At 44.4% G+C, this 25,704-nt stretch overlaps 1 protein-coding gene across 2 annotated transcripts in view; it reads right to left on the bottom strand.

The window, feature by feature from the left end:
• Positions 1-25,704, bottom strand: part of Plce1 (phospholipase C epsilon 1) — a 275,418-nt gene that overhangs the window by 73,429 nt on the left and 176,285 nt on the right. For both annotated transcript variants that reach the window (XM_038322235.1, XM_038322240.1), the window contains exons 5-7: positions 7,960-8,105; positions 4,978-5,236; positions 3,264-3,469 (exon numbers count right to left, since the gene is read on the bottom strand). In XM_038322235.1, coding sequence (XP_038178163.1) covers positions 3,264-3,469; positions 4,978-5,236; positions 7,960-8,105 — 611 coding nt within the window. The remainder of the gene's footprint in view (positions 1-3,263; positions 3,470-4,977; positions 5,237-7,959; positions 8,106-25,704) is intronic.

Genomic DNA, 25,704 nt, shown 5'->3' with positions numbered 1-25,704 from the left:
TATTTAACTTGGCTTCTCCTCCATTTCCCCTTCTCCCTGTTCCATTCCCTCATTGTGTTTATTTACAACTTTGATCCTAAATAAAATTTAACTTAATAGGAAAACTTACAATAATTTTCCCGTTTTTGACTTAATAGTCAAGAATGACATGTAAGTTGGCTTATTTTTTTTTTTAACTGAATCTCCGTATCTTGTACTGTTTGGTGTTATGGTGACAGGCTACCATTGTTTGTCCTATCCAACATGAGCCACGCTAGAGGTACAAGCCCTCAAAAGTGAGTTGTTCAATAAGATGCCCACATAAATGCAGAAGCAACTTTTAACCCAATGGACGAATGGGCTATAGTAGACTAACACACGGTCAGCACTCCTCCAAAGGAGTATGGCACCTACTAAACTCAGAGATGATGGTCTAGGGAAAATAGTGAAAGGAAGATTTCAAAATTTCCTGGTGGAAATGATCAATGCCTCCAAAGAGGTACAAAGAAGCAAAAGAATTCCATTTACAACAAAATTACAATTAAAAATACTATAAGTGGCCGGGCGGTGGTGGCGCACGCCTTTAATCCCAGCACTCGGGAGGCAGAGGCAGGCGGATCTCTGAGTTCGAGGCCAGCCTGGTCTACAAGAGCTAGTTCCAGGACAGGCTCTAGAAACTACAGGGAAACCCTGTCTCGAAAAACCAAAAAAAAAAAAAAATACTATAGGTGGAGCATGATGGTTCAGGGCTTTAATTTCAGCACTCCAGAGGCAGAGGTATATCTGTGCGTTCAAGGCCAGCCTGCTCTACACAGTGAGTTTCAGAACATCTACATAGTGAGATCCTGTCCCAAACAAAGAACTGTCCCCTCCCCCAACAAAACAATCCCCCCAAACACCTAAGAAATAAAACCTAACCAAGGAAAGGCCTCTACAATGAAAACATTAAAACTCCAAGGAAAATGCAGATGGTATCAAAACATGGGAAGGAAGTTCTGCAGAGATGGCTCAGAGGTTGAGAGCGCTGGCTGCTCTTCCCGAGGTCCTGAGTTCAATTCCCAGCAACCTTATTGTGGCTCACAACCATCTGTAATGAGATCTGGTGCCCTCTTCTGGCATGCAAGCATACAATCAGGCAGAACACTGTATACACAATAAATAAATACAATTTAAAAAAAAAATGGGAAGACCTTCCAAGCTGGAAGATTAGGAGAATTAATATTGTAAAAAGGGTCATATTACTGAAAGCAGTCTACAGATTTAACTGTATTATATAAATCATAGCAACAAAAAGAACATGCCACTGAAATATAAATGTATAGAATATAATAAAGGAACCAGAAATAAATCTACACAGTGAGTGCCACCCAATCTTTGACAAAGATATCAAGAACATTCACTGAAGAAGAGACCACTTCTTCTACAAATGGTGCTAGGAAAAATTATACCCAGTGAAGAACTCGATCCCTGAATCTCACTCAACACAAAAATCAATTCAAAATAAAGCAAAGGCCTTAATTTAAGAGCAGAAACTTTAAAATGGCTAGAGGAAAACATGGGTAAAATGTTTCAGGGTATAGGCATAGGTAAGAACTTTTTTTAAAAAAAAAGTCTCAAAATAATCACACAGTTTTTCCTATCCTTATTTTCAATTTTTCCTAATAACCTTAATTATTCATTTTTTACTCATGTAAATATGCACAAATCTTTGTGGTGGCAGATACACACAAAACTATTTATGGTATGGCACATTGGTAGATAGGACTGGCATAGGTCATTTCAATGACTGGGAGGTACTTCCTGTAGAGATGTCCTTCTTTGTAGATGACCTTGTTTTCATGTAAAGATTTCCATAGATGTCGGCAACCTGCTCCTGAGAACACATTAAAGCGTTCTCTAGTTTGAGACATGGTAAAACGGCAGAAGAACTAAAGAAAATATGTATGTGAGATAATTGAACATTCCAGCCAAGACATTACGACAAAGGTGGCACTAGTAAATCTTTGAGCACTACTCCTTCAAGATGGAGAGAGCTAGGAAATGATGTGAGGAAGAAAGCACAAGGGGCTTGGAGAAATCTGGAGTCAGCTTTACCCCCTTAAAAAAAAAAGCATCAGCAGAGACTCAGATAAATGCCACTCACTGCTACATCGGCAACAGATCCCAAGGATCTAGCGTAACTTTAGAAAAGTCATTACTGCCACCCTTCTCAGTATAAGAGCTCACCACAATATGCATGCGCAGGTTAAGGGCCAAGGCAGCGATGATGAGTAACTGAGAAGACTGACCATGTGTAAAACCTTGAATAGCAAAGCCAGTTTGAGATACACTGAGAGTATTCCTCCCCTTAGGCCAGGCTCTGCTATGTGTAAAAGGCTTGAAGAAAAGCCGGCAGGTGCCCAACTGAGTCCTCGTCTTTCATTTCATTGTGGGTGACCATGTTTGGCTAGACTGTGATGTGTGTGATAAGCAGCAAATGAAACAACTAAACAATTGTAAAGTATCAGATCCACGGTCCCCGGTATGTGGGGCTAACTAAAATACCCCCTGGTGCAGTGTTACTCAAAATGAGATGTTAGAACCCCAGTTCCCAGGTAGACCGTTGAAGGTACTGATTTCTGAGTATCTAATACCTATCACATCAGATATTTTATTTTACAATGTTTTCTCAAAGATTTGTTTATTTATTATATGTACAACATTCTGTCTCCATGAATGACTGCATGCCAAAAGAGGGCACCAGATTTCATTATAGAGGCTGTGAGTCACCATGTGGTTGCTGGGAATTGAACTCAGGACCACTGGAAGAACAGAATCTCTCTAGCCCTATTTAAATTTTTTTTAATATCCACCCAAGCACCCTACCCAGGATTTAATAGAACCCACCATTACAAAAACTATAAAGTAAATACAAGGTTGAGGTTCCAATCCTGAAATCCAATTATTAATGTTTTAGAAATGACAAGATAACCATCTTTTTAAAGGGATAATATGTAGCCCACTAATATATACATTTCTAAAATTTTACTATCAGTTAAAAAGCAAAACTAATACTCCTGGAAAAAGTAAAATGTACATAGTAATTTTAGAACAAAGGAGCAACCCGGGAAAGGCTAATTCAGACTCTGAATTGGTAAGGTTTGGAGAGGAAGCCGTGGTTAGGTTTGAAAGTGACAGTGTTTTCATTGGGTTTTTATGGGAAACTGCACTGAGTAGGAAGAAACTAGTCAATGGGAAAGAGAAGAAAGGCGTCCACCCGTATACACACTGACGCGGGAACTTACTGCCATCGGGTCCTGTCCTTCAAGGAGTTCTTCCTGGAGCCAGTCCCTTCGCTGGAGCTGTCCTCCTCCTCCATCTCCAAGCTTCGGCTGCAGCTCCGGATGATCTGAAAGATGCTGTTGACCGTGGACTCCTTCTCTGAATTCTTCAAGCCATTCTGCCCCACGCGTTGTAAGAAGTTGTCTTGCCCACTGTAATCAGCTACAAACTACAAGAGGAAAGTTCAAGAATGCGCTGTTGCAGCCTAGTAGGTCTGATTTTAGGCTAGGACACTTAACTGATTACAACTGAGCAGTAAATAATGGCATCTGTGCTTGTTTTACTACAAGAGACTCCAAGACAAGCTTTTATTTCCCGTGTTTTCATCCCACCCCGTGAAACCCCAAAACTTGCCCTTTTCTTGCTGTGACAATCTCAGCACCTCTAGGAATCTAAACTGCACTTTGCATTTATAACACAAAAGGCAACATTATCTCATGGCTCCCTCGGGACAAGGTTGGCCACTTCACAGGGAAGGGCAGCTATTTTAATTTATTCTTGTAAGGGGATTGAGGAGAGAACCGTGATTAAAGCGTACCAGGACACGGAACAAGATGAAGTGACCCGGCTCAAGACAAACACTTAAAAAAGCTGCCTTTTGGTTTTCTTGTCCCTGTGTGCTACAGGAAGACAGTAGCTTCTTGGTGGTTTTGAAGCTACTGGTGTGGCTTCATTGTGACCAGGAAGCTTCCAGAATCAGAGGGAAGATCCACTGCCCAGGCAAGAGATGCAGTGCTCCTTCTTCACCGCGGGCAGCGGAGGAGAGTGGAGGGTGGGAAGCTTCCTAAAGCCTTCTCATCATTTACTGGGCGTTTAATACCAGCTGCTAAAACCAAGGAAATATTAGCCAGTGGGTATCACGTGTGCCTGTTTGTGGACCTCAAGTCTTCCCGGACCAAGTGATGCCTCTGTTCTCAGGGGACATGAAATAGGCGGAAGTTTTATGAGTCTTCACAGTTCAAGTAAGAAGGAACACGCTTTTGTACACGCGCGCACGTGTGTGTGTGTGTGTGTAGTGTGTCCACTAAAGAGACTATGAATGACCCTGGATTTGGCCTTGAGCTTTCCAAGTACATAATGCCTCAACCACCTCCCTAGCACATTTTAAAAAGACTTTTATTTTACTTTTAAACAGAGGGAAGTTTTCTTATTTCTTTGAGCCTCTCTATGTCTTGATCAAAGCTTACACTGTCCTCTCCACTTTGGCAGGAGTTAAGAGCAGAAGTCACGGGCCTAGGGGAGTGGGTCAGAGCCTATGTGTCTGGATGAGGCACCCGTGCTCTTGGCATCTTCTTACACGCATGAAGAGAAGTCAGCAATGGTTTTCCTCGGTACTCTAACCACTGATTTGAAAGTCATTGCTCTCATTTGACTTTATTCTCTGAATCTAGACAGTTTTACTCTATAGCAAAAACTTACCAACTTTTAAAATTAAAACAACAATAAAAATCCAATGGCATTTTCCCCTTTGTGTTCAACGGTGTCATATTGGTGTCATATTAAATATAAAGTAACAATATTGAGTTCCAAGCAGCTGGTGTTGCTTTCTGCATAACTTTCAAGGGCCTCCTCTACCCAGGAACAACACACCAAAGATTACTCTAGACTCAGGAAGTGATTTTCTGCACTAAGGATCAGGAGGTCATCTCGGAGGGTTGCCCACTTGGAGACACTTACCTCCAGAGCTTCTTCTTGGGAGCTGTACCGTGGGCAGAGCTTCAGGAGGCTGGAGGCACCATCAAGCACTTCACAGAGCTCCTTCAGGAACACCCCACAGAAGGGAACCACCTTACAGCCAGGGATGTGCAGAGCACGGGTCACCACCTTCTTGTACTCCAGGGAAGACTCATGCTGGGCCATGGCATCCTTCAGGCTCCTCATGGTCTCAATGTCAGACTGATCCATGAACTGCCACATCTTCAGAACTTTCCTTGACCTATTACAAGGAAATGATATTTTTTAAGCCCAATGGGGTGACAATGTAGCTTACAGTATGTAGACTGAATTCCATACAACTTCATTGTCTTTAACCTTCTTAGGGATTTTTCCTGTGTTATTATTTGGTTTTTAAAGGATTTCTGTCTTCAGTTACTTTCCAAGATGATGAGAATATTATTTATGTAAAATAAACTACAAAGAAAGGGTGCTTCAGTGGGTAAAGGCACTGAGTGCACAAGTCTGAGGACCTGAGTTGGAGCCTGGAATCCAAATAAACATAGAAGGAGAAAACTAACTCCAGAAAGTTGTTCTCTGACCTCTCTATGCACAGTGTCCATATATGTCACACGTAAAATAATAATAAAATGAAAGATTAAATAGGACAGACTCAAATAGAAATAAGGCTAATTATCAAAACTGAAAATTATATGTTGACTAGAGTGTATTATCAAGAGGAAGACAAGGTTGATGATAGTGATATAAAATGACTACTCTTCAAAGAATATAAAAAAATGGCTTATTCTATGCAAATATGAGTGCACGTGACCTAGAAACACAGGTTCCAAATCCTCTGAATGATATGCCCCACCGTGGAATAGGTTATGTGAGCTTTTATAGTCACAGAACAAAACAAACTCATACATCAATACATATTTCTGGGAACAGCAGGTAGGTGAGACAGACAAAGTAGAGAAACCTTCAGATTTCAAATGCTGTCTTCTTATATTCTTAGCCCTAAAGCTAAGGGCTAGTGAAGGGTAAAGATCTGTGAAACTTAGCAACACATTCCCAAAGTTTCACCTAAGAGTCACCTCAGTGTTAGGGGTTGACAATAACCAGATATAGAAGAGACTAAACACAACCCAAGATGGTGCTGACTCTTGATTTGCAATATTCCTCCTCTCCAATCAATCAACATGCTTTAGTTAGCCAAGGTCAGTCTGCTGGACCCTCAGCACAGATGTGGCTTCTTCAGAGGACTTCAGCTCACAGTAACATGGCATTTTAGATAGCTTCAATTGTCAACTTGGCACAACTGAGAGGAAAATCCTCAATGACAAACTGTTTAGGTCAGATTTATCTGTGGGAACTGCCTTGTTGCCAGTTGATGTAAGATGGTTCAGTCCTCTTGGGCAGCCCCCTTTTCTGAGCTGGTACAATAGGAGCATAACTGTTAGAGGAGTAATCAACCACTTTCTGGTTTGATTTAAGGTCCACTCCACGAAATGGAACCCGTACACAGTGACATCTATGAACTCACAATAATTGTGACAATATGCACAAGAGCTATGCAAGTCCCTGCCAGACAAAATCCCGGCATAGAGGATGGAAAGTAGACACAAAATCCCACCGAAAGCTGAGGAGGTATTGGGCTTGATAGCCGCTGAGAGAGGGGAAGTCAGTTTTCTTTATAATGTGATCCCTGGTAGGTTGATCACATTCCAGGGCAGATCCCACTCCCAGTTGGATGATACAATTGGACTCCATGAGGGTAGACAAACAGATAAGAAATTTCTAAATAGGATGGGGAGGGACGGGAGAAATATCCAACTGTCTGCTTAAATCTAGCTTTCCTGTGTGGGGGGACTGAAAGAAGACAAGAAACCACTGACAGTAGTCTGGATACCCCCTCAGGGGAGGGGATGTCAAGTGGACTCCCTGGACAATCATCCTGGGCAGACTATTTTTTTTTTAAATCACAGAGCCCATTGTGCAACTCTTGCCTAAAGATGGGTAACTGGATGGAGTTGTCTAATGATTAAGGGACAGATGGTTCTGACATTGCAAAGTTGATAAGGCAGTGGAGGTGCCTCTCATGAGTCCAGAGTAGACAATATGGAAGGAGCTTGGGATATCTTGAAAAGTCTGCTTGTCGGATGAGGTGACTCTTAAACTTAGGAGAGAGGATGCCAGAATTAGACCTAAAGCCTGACAACTGAGTGGTCACTACACTTTGACAGACATTATATTTAAATATAAAATGTTCCCAACAGACTCAAGTTTAAATATTTGGGGAAGTTCCTGCTTCCTTGTGGAGGTGCTATTTTAGAGGGTTTTAGAAATCTTAGAAGGAGGAGTTCTAGCTGGAAGAAGGTCACTGAGGGCAGGTCCTTGGTGATAATACCTCGCCCTTGAACCTTCCCCCTTTCTCTCTGATTTCACTGTGTTCACAATGAGGGAAAGAAGCCTCTCAACTGCATGCTCCCCACACCATCATGTTCTACCCAGCAAGCACGTGTGGAACACCCCGAAACCGTGAGCCAAAACCAGACACTTGCTCCTTCAAGCTTTTCTCTCAGGTATTCTACAGAGATGAGAAAGCTGGTACACTAGGTCACCATGCAGTGAGAGGCCCTGGCACAGCAAGCAGATGGGCAGACAGGGAGTCACTGGGAAGGAAAGTGAAATCGTCCACACCTATGTCTGTGAGCGCAGAGACAATTACAGCCAGCCAAGTAGTACTTTTAGCTCCTTCAACACCTGTTCCCCCTGCCCCGTTAGCCTCCCTTCCCTTTTCTTCCCCCTCCTTACCTTTCCACTCCTCTCTATTCCTCCCCCTTCGAGGAACCAGGGCTTTGGAGTTGGAAGAAAGTAGTGCATTTCCCCTTCGTGATAACTACCAATCAGGTACCTTGGTAAATGTGGTTGGCTGCCCAGGGAATTAATTCAGAGATAACTAAGTAGACAGAGAAACTTGTCCAGGTCGCCATACTTTCTTACCTGAGGCCAGCCAGGAACTCCATGACAGCATTGTAGTTGCCCATGTTCCAGCAGCATTTGGCCACATGCACCAGATGTGAGAAGACTTCCCGTTTCTCCTCCATGGAGCCTGCTGTGAGGATCAGCCATGTCACCCAGGAACTCACCTGGAAGATGGTGGGGGAGGCATTCACTGAAGACATGTCTGGGAAACTCAATAAACACTGTTTGTTTGTTTGTTTATTTTTGGATTAAAAAGAAAATCAGTTTGGGACCTGGAAAAGAAGCAAGCAGAGAGCTCTTAACGTGAAAACCAGCTCCATTGCTGCTTTGACATGCCCCTGGGAAGCCAATCTGTTTACATCTTCATATCCATCTTGAAATAAAAACCCTCTTGATCTACACGATTCCTTGAAACTCTAAAACTCTAATATATATATATATATATATATATATATATATATATAGAGAGAGAGAGAGAGAGAGAGAGAGAGAGAGAGTCCATGGATACTCTTGATAGAATGTGACTGATGGACGTAAAGATTAAATTCAGTCATTGTATTTAGCCCATAAGTTGAAAACCCTTATCAAGCAATGAAATGTGTGATACCGGGGCTGGTTAGATGGCTAAGCAAGTAGAAGCACCTGCCATCAAAGTCTGGCAGCCTCATTTTCATCTCTGGTACCCACATGGTGTAAAGAGAGAATTAAAGCTCTCCAATGGTGTCTTCTGTCTCCACATGGATGCCATGGCCTGAACTCTTGTGCATGTGTGCACACATACACACACATGCATACCCACATAAGTATATTCATAAATAAATAAAAATCTTAACAGAAATAAAATGGGTGGTACCAAGCAAAAAAAAAATACGAAAATATTTTGGAACGATCTCTTAAACATACTACTTTATTACCTCCTCCAAACGACAAAACAATTAGAAGCGTAAACGCGCTCCTGCAGCAGGGGACATTCCAAGTGCTCGCATTATGCCACCTTACTTGTCTCTCACAATAGTCCAGAGTTAGGGAGGGGGAGTACCCACGAGGCTAGCTGAAGAACCTCAGGCCGTAGGTAGCAAAGGCTTACCTTGGACTAGGGGTTGACATTTGGTGGCCTGCCCCATAAAGCCCTCACCACCAAGTGAGCACACAGGAAATGTCAGGTTTGCTGGCTTCCAGGTTACATTTTTCTACTGTGACTTGCTTTTCCTACCACAGAGTCCAGCGTATAAAACATGGTGATTCCCATCTACATGTCCTTTATGGCATCAGTGTCTAGGTCACCTCCTCCTGCTCTGAGATTATTTCCCTATTGTTCATCCTGGTGCTTAGCCACTGCTCTCCACTAAGTTGACGTGCCTTCTCCACCCTGGCCAACTCACGGGAGGGTTGACCAATTGTCTGTTGTTGACGATATTAGTTGCGTGTGGGTCAGCAACAGAGCTGACACCTAAGGAACAACTCTTTCTTCAGCCTGTGTGAAAAGAGGCCTGAACAGAGTTCATGGTGACCCAGACATCTGAGGAAATAGGAGTTCAAGGTAGAGAACACACAGCCCACAAATGGAAACAATAAGAATTAATGACTCTTAGTGTTGGCAGCAACCAGAGAGGGATGTCCAATGGCAGTTTTTCAGATCTAGAATCTGGTGTGCCAGGCCCTGGGTTTGATCCCCAACATCGCAACCAAAACAAAAGAAATGAAACAAGACCAAGAACAAAACGAAATAAACAAACCAAAAGAATACTTGTCTCAGGAGACATAACTTCTTAAAGATTACGACTCTCACTTTAGTGCTCTTATTTAGGTGATGAAAGGTGACAATTTCTTTACTTATTTCTTTCCTGGGTGGACCCTTCTGAGTGCTCAGTTTGGAGCTTTGCCTTTAAAGACAGAGACAGAGAGAGACAGAGTTAAAGGAAAACACACCAAGAACTGTATCCGCAAGGTCAGTAAAGAAAAACCATCACCATCAAAACCCCAAGCCAATGGATGCTCAACACTTTTTTTTTTTTTTTTTTTACCCTGCCACAGAAACAAGTAAGAAAATAATGGCAATGGGGCAGGGTAGTGATGAGGCAGGGCTGTACTCTGACCGTGGGTGCACTGGAGTTAGAAGCTGCTGATTCCTTTCTGAAACAGGCTGAAGTACAACCTGTCGTTCCAATACCCAGGTGGCTCTGGGTATGCTCCAGTATCTCCTTGCTTCAGAGGATGCCAGCTGTGTGCAAAATTAGAACAGACCTGGAATCAACCCGTCCCATGCTGCTCTCCTAAGAAATTCTCTGGCGTGGGGAGGAGGTCTCAGAGCTGAGCTCTCCTGCAGTTGCAAGCAGTCCCCTGCTTGGTGTCCAAGCCTTGCTTCCCTACCATTTAACAGTTGTTTCCTGAAACCTTGGCCCTGCTGGACCAAGAAGATATTTGCCTGACAGAGACTGGCCATGGTTTGGAGCTACTAGCCAATTCTTTCTTTAGCTCAGTTTGCTTTTGGTGGACCTTAACCTAGAATGGGGAACCAAATTAAATTTTTCTTTACAAGTAGAAATGGGGTCCTGAACACTTAAAATGGCTCCGCAGAGTCGAGTCACCCAGTTCCTGCCTGAGGCCAGGGGCTGTCTGAGTCCTGCGGCTTTAGGGCCTTTCATACTGAAAGTCACTGTAATATTCCTGCCATGTAGTGAGTGGAAAGGGTTAACCCTCACCCAGAAGGGTCTCCTCCCAGAGCAGCACAGACCACTACTTGTTTGTGTCTCAATCCTAATCACGCACACAGATTTATTTCCTATCAGTCAAATCATTTCCCATACACTTTCCCACATGCTAGGGAAAAAATAGCAATACTGTATTTCACATGGAAACATAATTTAAACCAACTGTTCCAACCCTGAGTGTGAGTCCCTAGGGCCCCTGGTTGTTGATCTTATATAAGCACTGTTATCATAATCTCTCTCTCTCTCTCTCTCTCTCTCTCTCTCTCTCTCTCTCTCTCTCTCTCTGTGTGTGTGTGTGTGTGTGTCTGCTCTCTCTCTCTCTCTCTCTCTCTCTCTCTCTCACACACACACACACACATGCACACACACTCACATACACCACAAGTTACAAGCTGCAAGGGCAATCTTGTGATAGTATAATGTATTTATGATTTTATTGGTGCTAAGTGGTGAGAGTGTTAATAATGAAACAAGACAAATGAAAAAAATAAGGAGAGACAAAACTTTTGGTGGTATCAAATGTTGCCCACACATAAATGGCAGTTACACTTACCAAGCAGAGGGGAAGAGTGCTGCCAACTCAGAGAGTTTCAGGACATCAGTCACAAAGGAAAACATGAAATCGCGCACAGTACTGTTACTCTACTATAGGGAACACCCAGAGCCCAGAGCACAGGGCAGGAGGAGACTGTTTTTACCTAAATTCAGTGGTACAGCATGAATGAGCGGAGAATCAGATTCTGGGTCAGTTCATATATACATAAACATGTTTTATTGATAGAGTTATTTATATGTGCCTGTCTGTGTGAGTTTCTCTGTGACTATGTGCATTGGACAGATCCCCCAGGACTTATGCAAAAAGCACTCCCTGCTGCTAAGTCACCTCTCCAGTCCCTCAGTTTAAAACCTTGTCCCAGAAGGCTTGGGTTTGCTCTGATGATCCTAACCCCTGAGCCATGCCTACAGCCTACAGTTTCTCTACAATTGCTCCTTTCTAGATATATTCTTCCTTCCTTTTTTCCTTCCTTCCTTCCTTCCTTCCTTCCTTCCTTCCTTCCTCCCTCCCTCCCTCCCTCCCTCCCTCCTTCTCTCTCTCCCTCTCTCCTTCCCTCCCTCCCTCCCTTCCTCCCTGCTCTGTCCCTCTTTGTCCCTTCCAGCCTTCTTTTCCTCCTATCCTGGAGACTGACTTCAGAAGCCTTTCATAAGCTAGAAAAAGTACTCAACCACTGGCTTAAATGCCTGGCCATTCTTTATTTTGAGATAGAATCTCAGTAACTTGTCTAAACTGTCCTTGATCTCACAATCCTTATGCCTCAACCTCCCCAGTGGGTATAATTATAGTTGTATGTCAGCATGTGTGACATTATTTTCGTCATTATCATCATCCTTATCACGCCCCTTTCAGTACTTGTACGCCTAGCCAAACTGATCTCGCTCTCTCTCTTCCCACATCAAGTACCATATCAAGATTGCATCATATTCAACCAGAAAGGAATGTTCTTGGAGCATTCAGATAATCCTTCCCTGGTCCATTATGTCTGTGTGGTCTATACAGTCGGATCTTTCTCCTGACCCACAGACTCGCGTCCATTCTCCAGCCTCATCTCCTCTCACACCCCTATTTTTAGAGTTAAGCCAGGCTTTTCCCATCTTGGAGACCTCGGTATGCTACACCTCCTATGGGAGGCTCCCTCACGCCCAACTTATTGGCTCATGTCTACTTATCCATTAGGAAGAACTTCCCATAAATCTGTCATCAGGATCTTACCTCTGGGACTCATAGCTCAGGAAGGTCCCCACCGATCCTTGTCCAGCTGTTGCCACTCTAATGGGCAGTCTGTGAGTAGAGAAAACACGACTGTCCACAGGCCGAGATCCTACCTTCTTGATCATTGCTTCTCTGTAAACCCAGACCTCCCAGCTCAGTGACCAGATGTTACCAAGCCCATTTCCATGTCCACAAAACACCTTTTATGTGTCTCAGTCTTCCTGACCGTAGACATAAGGGGCCAATGGGTGGCAGTGGTATCTGGACAGACTTGACCTGGGATCTGAAATGTCCATTGACTGGTACACAAGTCAAGAAGAGAGGATTGGGAGGCCACTAATCTAGAACTCTTGCTCTTGTGCTCTCGGCCCCAGAAGAAAGGAGCAAGCCCACTTTTTAGGAACCTGACAAAAACGTCACTGTTTTTGAGGCATCACTGGTTACCCTTTTGGACTATGTGTACGTGTTCTGGTGCCCACCCCACTCTGACCCCAGGGCGCATGTCGTGTTGTGTCCCCATGAAGGCAGATACCGAGCCTGCTGTATTTCCAGTAAGCAAACATTTTGGTCACTAGCTGAGATCTACCCTCTGTAAGTCTGATGAGAATCGAGAAAAAAATGGATAAATAAATGAATAATGCAAGCCTCCTTTGGAAAGGCAATCTTGATGGTTTACCTGGCACCTTCCATCCCGCTCTCTTTGACTTAATTCAGGACCTCGAGGCCACCATTGTGCTGAACCAGGCTTTTCACTGCTGCATGCATGTACGTCTAGTTTATTTTTGTTAGATTTGTGTGCCTGACTTTCACATGAGTCTGCTCTGTTCGTCTCAGCAGACCCTGAGTTCTCAAGGACAGAGACCATCTTTCCCACATTTCCAAGATGGGGATGCTTGGTGCCTCTGGCCAATAGGCAGGCCATCCAGAGTCCCAGGAGGCCATGGGTAGGGAGGATTCTCAGAGCTCAGGAATTATATTTGGGAAAAGTCTAAGCGCTTCCTATTGCTATTCCCAGGTCCAGAAAAAGGAGACAGATGAATTTTTGCCAAGTTTTTGAACATGGCAGCGTAAATCTAGTCAGAAAGAAGATCTGTTGCGATGGGTATCTGGTCACTCTGATGGCAAAAGTTGGGCTAAAATGGTGAAATGAGCAGAAGTCAATGAGAGTCGAACACAGTTCCAGTAGTTAGGTAAAGTATGCACACCATCACCCTCCATAGACTGAGGCAGTCCACATGTGCACCCCCTACATATGTGTCTGCACACCCGTGTCTACCCTGTGCTCCCTACATATGTGTCTGCACACACCTGTGTCTACCCTATGCCCCCTACATATGTGTCTGCATACACCTGTGTCTACCTTGTGCCCCCTACATATGTGTCTGCACACACCTGTGTCTACCCTGTGCCCCCTACATATGTGTCTGCACACACCTGTGTCTACCCTGTGCCCCCTACATATGTGTCTGCACACACCTGTGTCTACCTTGTGCCCCCTACATATGTGTCTGCACACACCTGTATCTACCCCGTGCCCCCTACATATGTGTTTGCACACACCTGTGTCTACCCTGTGCCCCCTACATATGTGTCTGCACACACCTGTGTCTACTCTGTGCTCCTCAAATGTGGGACACCCACATTTGACAGTGTCTGCAAATGTCGATCCCAAGGTCTCATGCAGACGTAGAAATCAGACTCTCAAACATCTGGAACTGGGAAGCAGCAGCTAGAGAGAGGCATCAAGAAGCAGGGGTGGAAATCACAGGTGTCTGAGGGGAATAGAACTCTGTTCAACCTCCAGTTCTGCTGCTTCTTTGGTCAAGTCTCAGAGTCAAGCAGCTTAACTGCTCTAAACCTCAATTTCCTGCTCAGTAAAATGGGAACAATAACCATAAAGTTATCGTGAGAGTGAAATGGGAGACTAGCGATCTCAGCAGGCCCTGCGTGTGTAGACAAGAGCTGGGTGGATGTTTTCTGGGTGACCATGGCAGCTGCTGCTGCTATGGCTACAATTAATCTTGTTATGTGAGAGATGGGAAGGCTGAATTCCAGATATGGACCTTGGAGACCAGAAGAAAGAACTGCAAAGTCTCCCTTCATAACTACAGAGCCAGACCAGAAGAATTCAGGAGCACCTAGGGCACAGTTCCTCCCTCAGGGAAAACTCACGGGTCACTTTTTCTTGATTCCTTGTTAGGAACAGAATAGCATTTTAAAGTTTTACATTACCCAGTCTCACTCATTCAGATGCCTAGACCCAGCCATTCCTGAAACTCTCCAACAACTCTCTCTCTATGTATGTGCTTTTTGTGGGAGGGGGGCTGTTAAGCAGTTTTCAGTTGAATCGCTGCCAAAATGTGACTGTAGATAAACTCCTGATAAGTATTTTTTGGTTTAAGGTGATTCTCCCTCTAATAAATACTTGCTGTGTACTGTGTGCCATGCTAGAGCAGAGGAAATAAAACTAGCCCTTGGAGCCTCGTGGGAGAAAAATCACACAAACCACAAATCAATTAATAGTCAGTTCATTGGATGAGTACAATGTCCCCATCGCCCATTCATAGGCTGATTTTTCTACCAGTGCCGGGTCCCAGTTGCCCTCCTGTGGTGGTCTGGATGAAAATCACCCCCATAGGCTCACAGGGAGTGGCATTATTTAAAAGGCCTTGTTAAAGTAGGTCTTATTGCCTATTTGTGAATCCTTCAGTTACAAATGCCTTAATTACTCAGAAATTGGGTCTGCATCCACAGTTACTCAGTGACTCAAATCAACTACAGAACGTATTCTGACTGAGATCCGCAAGCATCATTTTTAGCTAAGCAGGCTTGGGAGACTCCCCAGCAGCTGTAAGGTAGCATCAGTCTCCTCTCTTGCCACGCCCAGCGGAATTGAATGAGGCATTCAGTCTGAAGCTAATAATGAATTGGGGCTCAAAAGTAAGCCTCATCTCTTACACCCCCTACTTTGTAAAAGTATGTATGGATACCCTTAGATTAGGACCTTCATTACTTCATCCCATTTAACTATGATGGAATTAAAATTGATAACTACCACTTCCATGAAAAGCCTTGAAGCAAGGGAGCTGTGAGGTCAAAAATTAGCCTGACCCCACGTGAGGGGTATTTATGAAACTTTTTCTTTTCACAGGACCTTCCTTGGTGCTAGAGATTGAAGCCAGAGCCATGTGAATGTCAAGTTTATGATCTAGCACAGAGCTACATCCCCAGTGATTCTTTGCATGGTTTTAAAGATCACAATTACAAGGACAATAGTTTAGATGTGTTAACATGTGTTTATGAAATGCTCAAGACTTCTACTTCCCCAGCCCTGCAAGCTCATACGAGTATTGTTCCCACTTTAAGATGAAGAACCCAAGGTTCAGAGTGGCTACACAAGCATGGCCCAAGACTATCCACCTATAAGCTAGGAATGATCCAAATGAAAGCTGCGCTTTTAAACTCAGGTTCTGACACCTCCCATCTTCTCTTGTAGGAATTTACAGTGAATTAATTATAGCTTTGAACCTTTGGAAGCCATTCTGAACTCATGTTAATAAAAAAAAAATGCCTCTTAGCAAAGACTTTGGGGAGGCTACAAGGTCTGAGAAAGGTAGCTGGCCAGATCTCCTTTAGAAACAGAATGCTTGTGTTCTGAATGTACTGGGATTGTGGCACTTGGCCTTGATAATGACCCTAGGTGGTCACCCTTCTTATCTCTGGCTTCAAGAATAGGGCAGGGACTCCTTGAGCTTCAGAGTCTTGAAGAGGTAAGAAGGTGTGGCCGAAAGCATGTGAGAGAGTCCAGTCTACAACTCATCCCGACAGATGACTCAAAGAGCTCGTGCTGGGTCTGCATCTCTCTCTTGGCTTATAAAACACTGAAGCATAGAGAGAGGTTCCCTCACAGAGCTGGCAAGAGGCAGAGGTAGGGTCCACGCCTGCCCCAAGAGCTTCCCACCCTGGACTCTGCTGGCATGAGTAGGTTCTGGAACTCTAGTGTTTAATTGGTATTCATCTTGAATCTCTTTGCTTTGTCCTCTCCATGGGTACCACTTTTCACGCTGCTTGGTCTTGCCTACCATTTCTACAGTCAGACTCAAATACGCATCTCTTGTTAAGAATATGTAAGAATGAACTGGGCATATGTTTCAAGGAGGGCTCAAAGCCTCCTCAGACCCATTTTTCTCCTGTCCCTGACTCCTTCACCTCCATCCTTCCATCCAGTAGCTTTCCCGTAGCATCTACTTTAGGAAGCCTACCCTAAACTCTCAGAGAGCGAAGAGTCCCTCTGTGCTAAAATAACTTACTGCTGCATTTCCTACCCTGCACAGTGACCATTATCCCTCATGGGAGAAGGAGCTCCTTGGAGCAGAATTACTTTGCTCATGTCTCCCAGCACAGGGCACAGGTCTGCTACGAGCTCACAAGCATCTCATTTTGTGTTATTCGCGAAATACAACAGCTGACTCCCTGTTGGTGCTGCCCTTCTCAGAAAACAATGCACGTAGCAAGGCAGGCCAGTGTACTGGTGGTTATGATATTTAAAGTGAGGCAAGATCATGGACCCCAGACCTGATGGTGTCCCATCACAATCATCTGTCAGCTTGCTCTTTACCCAGAAGGCTGGTACTGGGGAAATACATACAGGAAGGCAGGACATAAAAAGGCTGGTGGATAATTTAGTTCATCCTAGAAGATTCTGTTTTCCGGAGACACTTTAGTACTGAAGAATAAAGGTAGTTGAAGACTTTTCCCTTTTTTTTTCCCTGGAATGTCTTGGACCCATTCAGAGGTTCCCTAGCTGAGTTTCTTGATTGGAGAAACCATTGGCCCAAGGCCAGAATTCCTGGGATAAGGGAATGAGTGAAGTTTGCCTGCCAGGATTACTGAGAAGGACCAGGAGCTTTGGAGGTATGCCGTGAACCTCAAAAGCCCCCGTGCAGGGAAACACCTGCCGCACATAAGCGAGAGAGAGTCCAGAAAGTCTGTATGTCACTTGGCATAAAATACAAACTTTCACCCTGCTTCGCAGATGTTGAGCAGTGTGGTGGGGGCTAATCCTCAGCCAATCAGTCAGAAAGGGCGGAGGGGAAGGAACAAACAGTTTGCATGTGTTGGCAGATGTTCCCCAGATGTTCTCCCAGCCCTTCTAGACATGGGAACCTGCCATAGACCACCAAGACCAGTCAATCTGTGCAGTACATGTACGTAGGCTGATCTGGGCATAGAACTCAATGGGGGATCAAATGTGATGAAGCACATCTCAGCTTCTTTGCTTCTCTTTCTATGGGCAGAGAGATAGAAGAGTGAACCAGATGGCCAAGAACACAGGACTTTGGGTCAAAAGCAGGAATGCTCATTTCTTGGCTCTGTCTCTCATTATTTTTGTGACTTGGAGCAAGTTTTCTAATTACCGCGAGATTCAATTTCTTCACCTATAAACTAGGCATAATCAAATGGCCTCTATTTTAATGGGTATGGTGACTAATAAAAGGGATAATGTATGAAAAGGGTTCCAGTGCACAGCGCCAAGTACATCTCAATAAATGCCAACCAGTATTGAGAATTAAAAACAATGAGCAGCTTCCTTGCCACACTGTGGACCTTACAGAAACACTGCAGCTTCGCTCTTCTGCTTAACAAAGAGAGACTTCCCAAGGATAGGAAGGAGCCTTCAGAGGAACGATTCTGCATTTCTCTTAAAGAGTCCTGGAAAGAGGAAGAAAATGGAGGCAGGAGGACAGGAAAACCTTCATAAAAAAGCCTGCCAATCCAGCTGAGTAGATGGCTCCATGGGTGACGAGCCTGTCACTCAAGCATGAGGATCTGAGTTCGGATCCACAGAACTCATGTAAAAAGCCAGGAGTCAAGGGTGCATGTCTGTAATACCAGTGATGGCGTGGGGGAGGTGCAGAGATAGACAGATCCCCTGTAGTTCATTGGCCAGCCAGCCTAGCCTAATTGACGAGCTGCAGGCTCAGTGAGAGACCCTGTCTCAAATAATAAAGTTGGAGGGCTGGCCAGGTGGCCCAGTGGGTAGGGGCACTTGCTGCCAAGCCTGACAGCTCAAGTTTGATCCCCAAGACCGACATGTTAGGAGAGGATTGACACCCACAAGTTGTCCTCCGACCTCTACATGAGTGCCTTGGCACATGAGCACACACACATACATATGTAAATAGGCAAATGTGGGTATTTTTTTTAGCTTTGATTTTAAAGGTAGAGAGTGATCAAGAAAAGGCACTGGACATCGAGGTCCGGCCACCATGAACGAGCACATGCAGAAACAAGCACATATCCTATACATGCTCTCCCTCCTCTCCCCACCCCCAGATTCACTCCTGGGTGTTTGATAGCTACCGTATTAGTAATTCTCAGGGTGCAGCTGGAACTGAGGTCTCTTCCTCCCCCTCTCCTCCACTTCTCTCTCTCTCTCACACAAAAGGGGACATCAATAGATGCTCTAAATAAATCTGGCAGTGAGGGGCTGGAGACGAATGAGCGGGAGGCCAGCTTGAGGCACTGACTGAGAATGTGGGGACATATAGATAAGGCTTGCTGGAGAAAGAAGCTCTGAAAAGACATGGGAAGTCACAAAATGTTGCCCCAAATCCCAGATCCTGGGTCCTGGAAAGATTAATTGCATGGGAGTATAGCTATAGCTTGGATGAGCTGGGATTCAAATGTCCACCTGACACTTGCCAACGTTTTCCCTGATTTTTGAGAAGCAACTCATTGCTGGGCATGGTGGCACATGCCTTTAGACCCAGCTATTAAATAGTCTGAAGTCGGAGGGCCACATTAGCTCCCAAGTTCTAGACAAGCTTGGCAGCACAGTGAGCCCCCATATCAACAGACAACAGCAGCAACAAATGAATAAATAACAATAATCTATAAAGAAATTGAAAGTAGGAGTTAGAGAGACGGTTCATCAGTTAAGAGCACCATATGCTCTTCCAGAGGACCTGGGTTTGATTCCCAGCATCCACATGGTGGCTAACAATCATTTGTAACTCCAATTCCGGGGTCATCTGACCCACTTACAGATCCGTGGGTACCAGCCACACATGTGGTGCACTGACATACATGCAGGCAAAACACCCCCACACACAATATAAGCAAATTTTTTAAAAGGAAAAAAAAACCCCAAAAGTGGAAGTCCTATTTTTGGGGAGAAAGACACATTCTAATTCTGTGTAAAAACCAACAGAAGTGTGACTGCCTAGCACAAGGCACAATGGTGTGGCGTTCCCCGGCAATTCCAGCTCCTGTAAAACAGTCAGTGAGTGTGCGGTGTGACTGTGGAATTCAATACGCTGGTGGAGCAAAGCAAAGGGACATCAACCACACTGGCAGCGGGCAGCACAGAAATCAGCTCAGACTACCAAACAACTGACCAATGCTTTCACTCTCCCACCCTCTATGTGGTACTCATATCTCCTGTTTGCTGCCTGTTCACATGTGCTGGTCCCTCTGTAGCATTAGATTTTGAAATCTTGATGGACAGACACTTGACCTGACGATTTAGAAGTCTGCCATGTGCTCCAGGTAGTGGGCACTCAGTAAAGGGCCCAGCAGCAGGTGCTATTCCATCCTGTTCTGAAGACCCCAGACAGAAATAGGTCAGCAGTGTGCTGACGTAATGTTTTGCAAACTACGCTCCAGGGCACGTATTCTACCAGATGTTACACGTTTTGCAAAGAAGTGTCTGGGGTGTGTAAGTTCAGGAAACACTGGGATTAAAAAAAGCTTTTATTCCTGGCAGGATTTCTTGGAGTGTTTAAGATGCTGATGAGGGAGATGAATCTCCAAGGAAGATTAGTCCCGTGTCCCCTGTTCCTGTGGCTATGTAATTTTTTTTTCTTCCAGCAGCCAGAAGAGCTTGGAACATGAGCTTGGGGTCTCTCTTAGCCCCTTGTACCTGGTGTGGATACAGCCCAGGGCTCCTGCCAGGATATAGGAGGTTGGAAGGGCAGCACAGTGTGCTATGATTGGTGATATGGGATTCCCCTCTGTCTGCTGTGAATATCATTGCTTAATAAAGGGACTGCTTTGAACCTATAGCAGAGCTATAGGGTAACAGAGCTAGGCAGGGAAAAACTAAACTGAATGCTGGGAGAAAGGAGGCGGAGTCAGAGAGAAGCCATGTAGCCCCACCAGAGACAGATACCAGAAACTTTGCTGGTAGGCCACGACCTTGTGGAGATGCACAGATTAACGGGGACAGGTTAAATTAAGATGTAAGAGTTAGCCAATAAGAAGCTAGAGCGAATGGGCCAAGCAGTGATTTCAATAATTTAGTTTCTGTGTGATTATTTCATGGCTGAGCAGTTGGAAACAAACAAGCATCTTCCTCCTATAGATTGGTGCCACAAATTCAGAATCAGTGTGCCATTGGAAAAATTCTAAGTCCAAGACACCAAGGAAGGTTTTCCTTGTAATGCAAAGAGGTGTTTGATGCACACAAGTTGCTACTATTTCATAGTCAAGACAACCATGAGGCAAGTACCCAGAGAACAAAGCAATTATTTCCAGGCTCTTATGCTATGATATAGCAACTAATCAGCAAAGACTTAAGAATGCTTCCATTTAAATAGGCTTTATATATTATTTAGCTCATTTTCTTTGGTTGATAGACAAACAGAGGGGGAAAAGGTTAAGTGTCTTGCGAAGGTCACTCAGCAAAAGTCAGTTCTGGGCCTAGACTCCAGGCCTCCTAACTCTGGACATCCTACTGGCATCACCTGCTGGATATCAGCTATCTCTGAAGAAGCCCTGATACATTTGCCCTCCTTCTGTGGGTCCTCAGGCATAGACACATTCTGCTGGGAGAAATGGTGCATGTCGGGAAGATCTGATGATGAGAAAGGAGGTGGGGGTTGGGAATGGCAGCTTCTGCTGTAGATAACCAACTTGAGTTAGTGGCAATGCCAAGGCAAAAGCCTAGGACAAAGGGCAATACAAACAAGAGTGCCCTGCTCATGACCTGCCAGCACGCAGCTCTGGAGGGCCCAAGAGGCAGTTGTAGAAGCAGATCTGTCTGCAGTACTCCAGGTCTGCTGTGGCTTCAACTTCTGTCTCTAGCTCCAGTCAGGGAGGAAGACCAGCTATGCCCTCAAGACTGGCTGTGGGAGGAAGCCGATGGGGGAGGATGGAGACAGGGCAGAACTCTAGAAGGGAAGCTCCAGGGAAAACAGGACAGAATTAATGGTGCAGTTGCCATTCATCTAATTACCCATGGGAGAAAGGGAGAGACCAAAGGAAGAAAACTCCCATGCTCTCATAAGCGGGAGAAGGCAGCAGGAAGCGCCCTCCGAGAACCTTCTGGTTAGATCTACTTCAAAATGGTAGGGCACAGCTGTCACCACCCACGGTGCATTAGGGACTCAGTGGGCACACTCAGGGTTGAGAGCTGCACACGCTCAAAACCTTGGCCCTAGGCAGGCTAACGTGAGCATCAGAGCTGCAGAGGAAGGGCATTTGTTCTGGAGACTGGAGCCATCAGCAGGCAGGACTCAAAAGGGCTAAGTGGAAGCCTGCTTGCTTTTTCTCAGGGCAGTCAATCAAGGCAGATTAGGGACTTGCTGACAGTTCCTGTGAAAGTGACAGCCCCCCTAGGGCAGGGCAGGGCGGGGACTGTCTACTGTGCCTGACAGTTAAGGGTTATACACACCCTGACAAGAAAGTGTGTAGGAGTCAAACACCAGCCTTGTTTCCTTGTAGAGACGGGGAATATCAGCCTCAGGGGTAAAGATGTGTTTTAGGCCTGGTTCAGGCAATCCCTTTGAAGAAACATTTTCTTGGTAAGTGTTTAGAATGTAGGTGACAGAAACAGACAGAACCAAAACAAATGCAACACTGAAATATTCGAAGATGGCATCTATTGATTTGAAAAAATACTCAAGCCAAAGGCAAATGGCAAAAGGTGGTTTCGGCTTGCTGTCTGGGCAGGTGTTCAGCACGCGGTGCCGTAGGGAACCCGGGGTGCTGGCTCAGCTCTAGTGTTTGCTGAGCGCGCAACACCGTTTTTCACTCTCCTTGCCTTGTCTTCCGCTTAAAGATGGGTTATGAGCAGGACGCCAGGTTTAAAGGGAACAACAGAGAAGCCCTTTCTAGCCACAGAGCCACAGCAAGAAGTTTAGCCAACTTGGCTAACAGCAACAGCTGCAAAGCCAAGGATGTCTAACTGTGCCACTGGGATTGGTGAGGCCACTACGCGTCATGTGGTGTTTCTTTACATTTGTAACACCAAATTTCAAACAGCTTATTACATGTCCCTTGCTGGCTATGTAGTACCCTCCCGAGCTCTCTGCTAGACGGTATCATTTCCATACTCAGGTATGGAATATGCCTACATTATACTGAGCCCGGGCTTCAGATTTTACATATATTTTTCAAACAGGGAAAAAAGCCAGACTAATAAAGAATAATGCTTTTAGGTCCAAGAGATACCAGAAGCCAATTTATAGGTCCCAAGAGGAAAACCAAAGCAACTTTTGCTATAGGTTGATGAGAGTTAAGTATATAAAACAAAGAATATCTGAAAATTACACTTTCGTGAAAAGCTAACTAAGAAACGTCTCTCTTTCCTCCTGTTTTTCTAAGTGCTTGGCGGTGTAGTAAAAATGTAAATGTTTAGTTAAAAACTTTGCAGAAACAAAGTGGGTATGTATAGTTTTTTTAACCTTTAAACTCCAAATAAGTAGATCCAGCCTTCTAGTAAATACACCCAACACCTGTGGCATAGAAAATCTGGCCTAAATTTCCTAAAGTCATTGGACCTGTTTTAGTATTTTAATGATAAAACCCAGATGTTCTAGTTTACATGCCCTGGAAGGAAAGAAACATACAGCCTCACAGCGAACACTTACCAGTGTAAATCTGATTAAACTCAGTGCCAAACAAGGATTGGAAAGAGAAGGATATTTGAACAAACAATCCTTTAAAAAAGTATTTTTCAAATCCACTTAAATGTTCTAGAAAACTCCTGAAATGTGAGCCAGAAATATTTACTTACATTCCATGCCTGCATTACAGTATTAGTTTGGGGTCACAGATTGGTGCTCAGAACCAGAACCATGCTGGCAATTGATTTGACTCTCTAGTCTGTGTTCTGACTTCTGAGTAGAGTGGCTGTGGATACTTTTACAAATGGCAGCGCCATCTGGAGAACAGGGATGCTTACAATGTAGTGAAAGACTAAAAAACACCCAAGCTCACGCTCTACACTGTAGAGTCTACAGTTGGCGATCTAACTCAACAGACGGGGAGAAGGGAGAAAGCCTTGTCCTGGTAAAGGCCCTTCTGGGCTAGTCTGCTGGAGCTTTGTGTGTAGGGCCCTGGATCTAGGTGTGCACAGGAGTGGCTGAGGGTCTGGTTCGAATGACAATTATGACTTCTCGGTGAGTGAGTTGTGGGCGGAGGAGCCCACATTTCCCGCGAGCTCTCAGATGTGGCGGTCACTGGCAGTTGCATTTTATTCTTAGGTTTCTTTGGTCTCTTCCAGTCTAAAGTCCTGCCATTGTCCCCTCGGTTTCATGTCCTCATGCAATTTCAAAGCCTACAGGCCTTCCATTCTGCAAGATGGTCCCCCACTCTGTTCTGACGGCAGGACATCCTCATGACCAGACGAAGGTGGTGGATGAGAAGGGCTGTGTCACTGCCGACAGCACACAACAGAGGGCAGGTGTGGAGACCCCTTTTCCAGCCGGAAATAGGAATCTTTATCTGACCAAGTGTCTTCCTGGTCTTACCCAACCCATGTATTTTTGCAACTTATCGTGTCTCCATCTAATTAAAATGTGAGTTTCACAAGGGTCAGCATTTAGTTTAGCTTTTACTACAGGATCCCCCGAGCCTTTTCTGGATGACTGACTGAATGACCAAATGGATGCTATTCCAGGCCTACCCTCAAAAAGCAACTGCTTGCTGGCCGACAGAGACAGAAAGAGCTTGTTTCCAGTCAGGCTGGTGCAGAAGAGCCATCTCTGGCAGCTACTTCTGAAATGGAATTCCAGTTGACAGGGGACCCAGAGGTATACTTGGGGCTGATCATCTTGAAAAGGGTCCAGGGATGCTGCCCTCACCACAGCAGAGGTTTAAAGGAACCACAGTAGGTTATTTCTTAGGTGAGGTGGCTAGGTAGCATCTACCACCAGACCCTTGCCAGCTGAGCCTCCTTGCGTGTCCATTTCTTTAGTCATTCAGTTATCTGTGGTACAGCATCAAAATGACAAGACATGGCTGTGCTTCCTGTGTTACACAGACCTTTTCAGACGTGTTTCTATGCAATGATCCTGCATCTCATTCTCTTTCCTTTCCCTATCCCTGTCTCTGGCTTTGTCATCAAAAGTAATATAAGCACACAGGAAAAAAAATCCAACAATATAACATCTTATATGGTAGGAAATGAAGTCTCCTCCCTCCTCACCTTACTATGAGTTACCATAAAAATTCAGTTCATTGATCTCAAGAGAACAGTGACCAGGAAACTGGAAAGCTGGTAGGAAGTGTGACCTACAAGTCCAGGCTGCTTTAGCAGGTAAAAGACTGCAACTGGAGGTTGCTCTCCTGCTCACTGGTTCCCGAATAACCACTCAGAGGCTTAATATTCATTGTAATTGTTTGGCCAATGACTCAGACTTATTTCTGGCTATCTCTTACATTTAAATTAACCCATTTCTATTAGTTTGTATTTTACCACGAGGCTCATGGCTTGTCACCTCACATCTTGTTTCTCTGGCAGCGTTTTCTTTCTCCCTGTATTTGTTTGAATTCCCCACCTAGCTATATTCTGCCCCAAAAAGTCTAAGTTCTTAAAACATTTTAAATGCCATATTCCATAGGTCTTTGAAGTGTTTGAAGATTACTTATCTAATTGAAATATATCTTTGCATATCTAGAAAACCTAACTAACATGACTAGAAGTTTGACTATTATAGATGACTATTAATTTGTATTTCTTAACTATACATTATATTTTTAAATGAGCTACTTAAGCATAATACCTTGAAAAACAGTATATATATATATATATATATATATATATATACTATATATATAGTATAACAAAATTGACCTTAAATTTGTATCAATAAACAAAAATCTATACGTGTAAAGTATTTTGGGATTAACTATATGTTGGATTAAAGTAAATTTAGTAATCTATCTTTTAAATCATTTCTATGTCCAGAGACCTTTCCAGAAATATCAATATTAAACTGTCCGCAGCATATCACACTTGTCTAGACTCTGGATCAGGCATATGGAATTCTAGGAAGA

The sequence above is a fragment of the Arvicola amphibius genome, chromosome 1 (genome assembly GCF_903992535.2).
Source record: "Arvicola amphibius chromosome 1, mArvAmp1.2, whole genome shotgun sequence".
Lineage (NCBI taxonomy): Eukaryota > Metazoa > Chordata > Mammalia > Rodentia > Cricetidae > Arvicola > Arvicola amphibius.
Note: the sequence above shows the minus strand (reverse complement) of the source record. Positions and strands in the feature narration are given on the sequence as shown.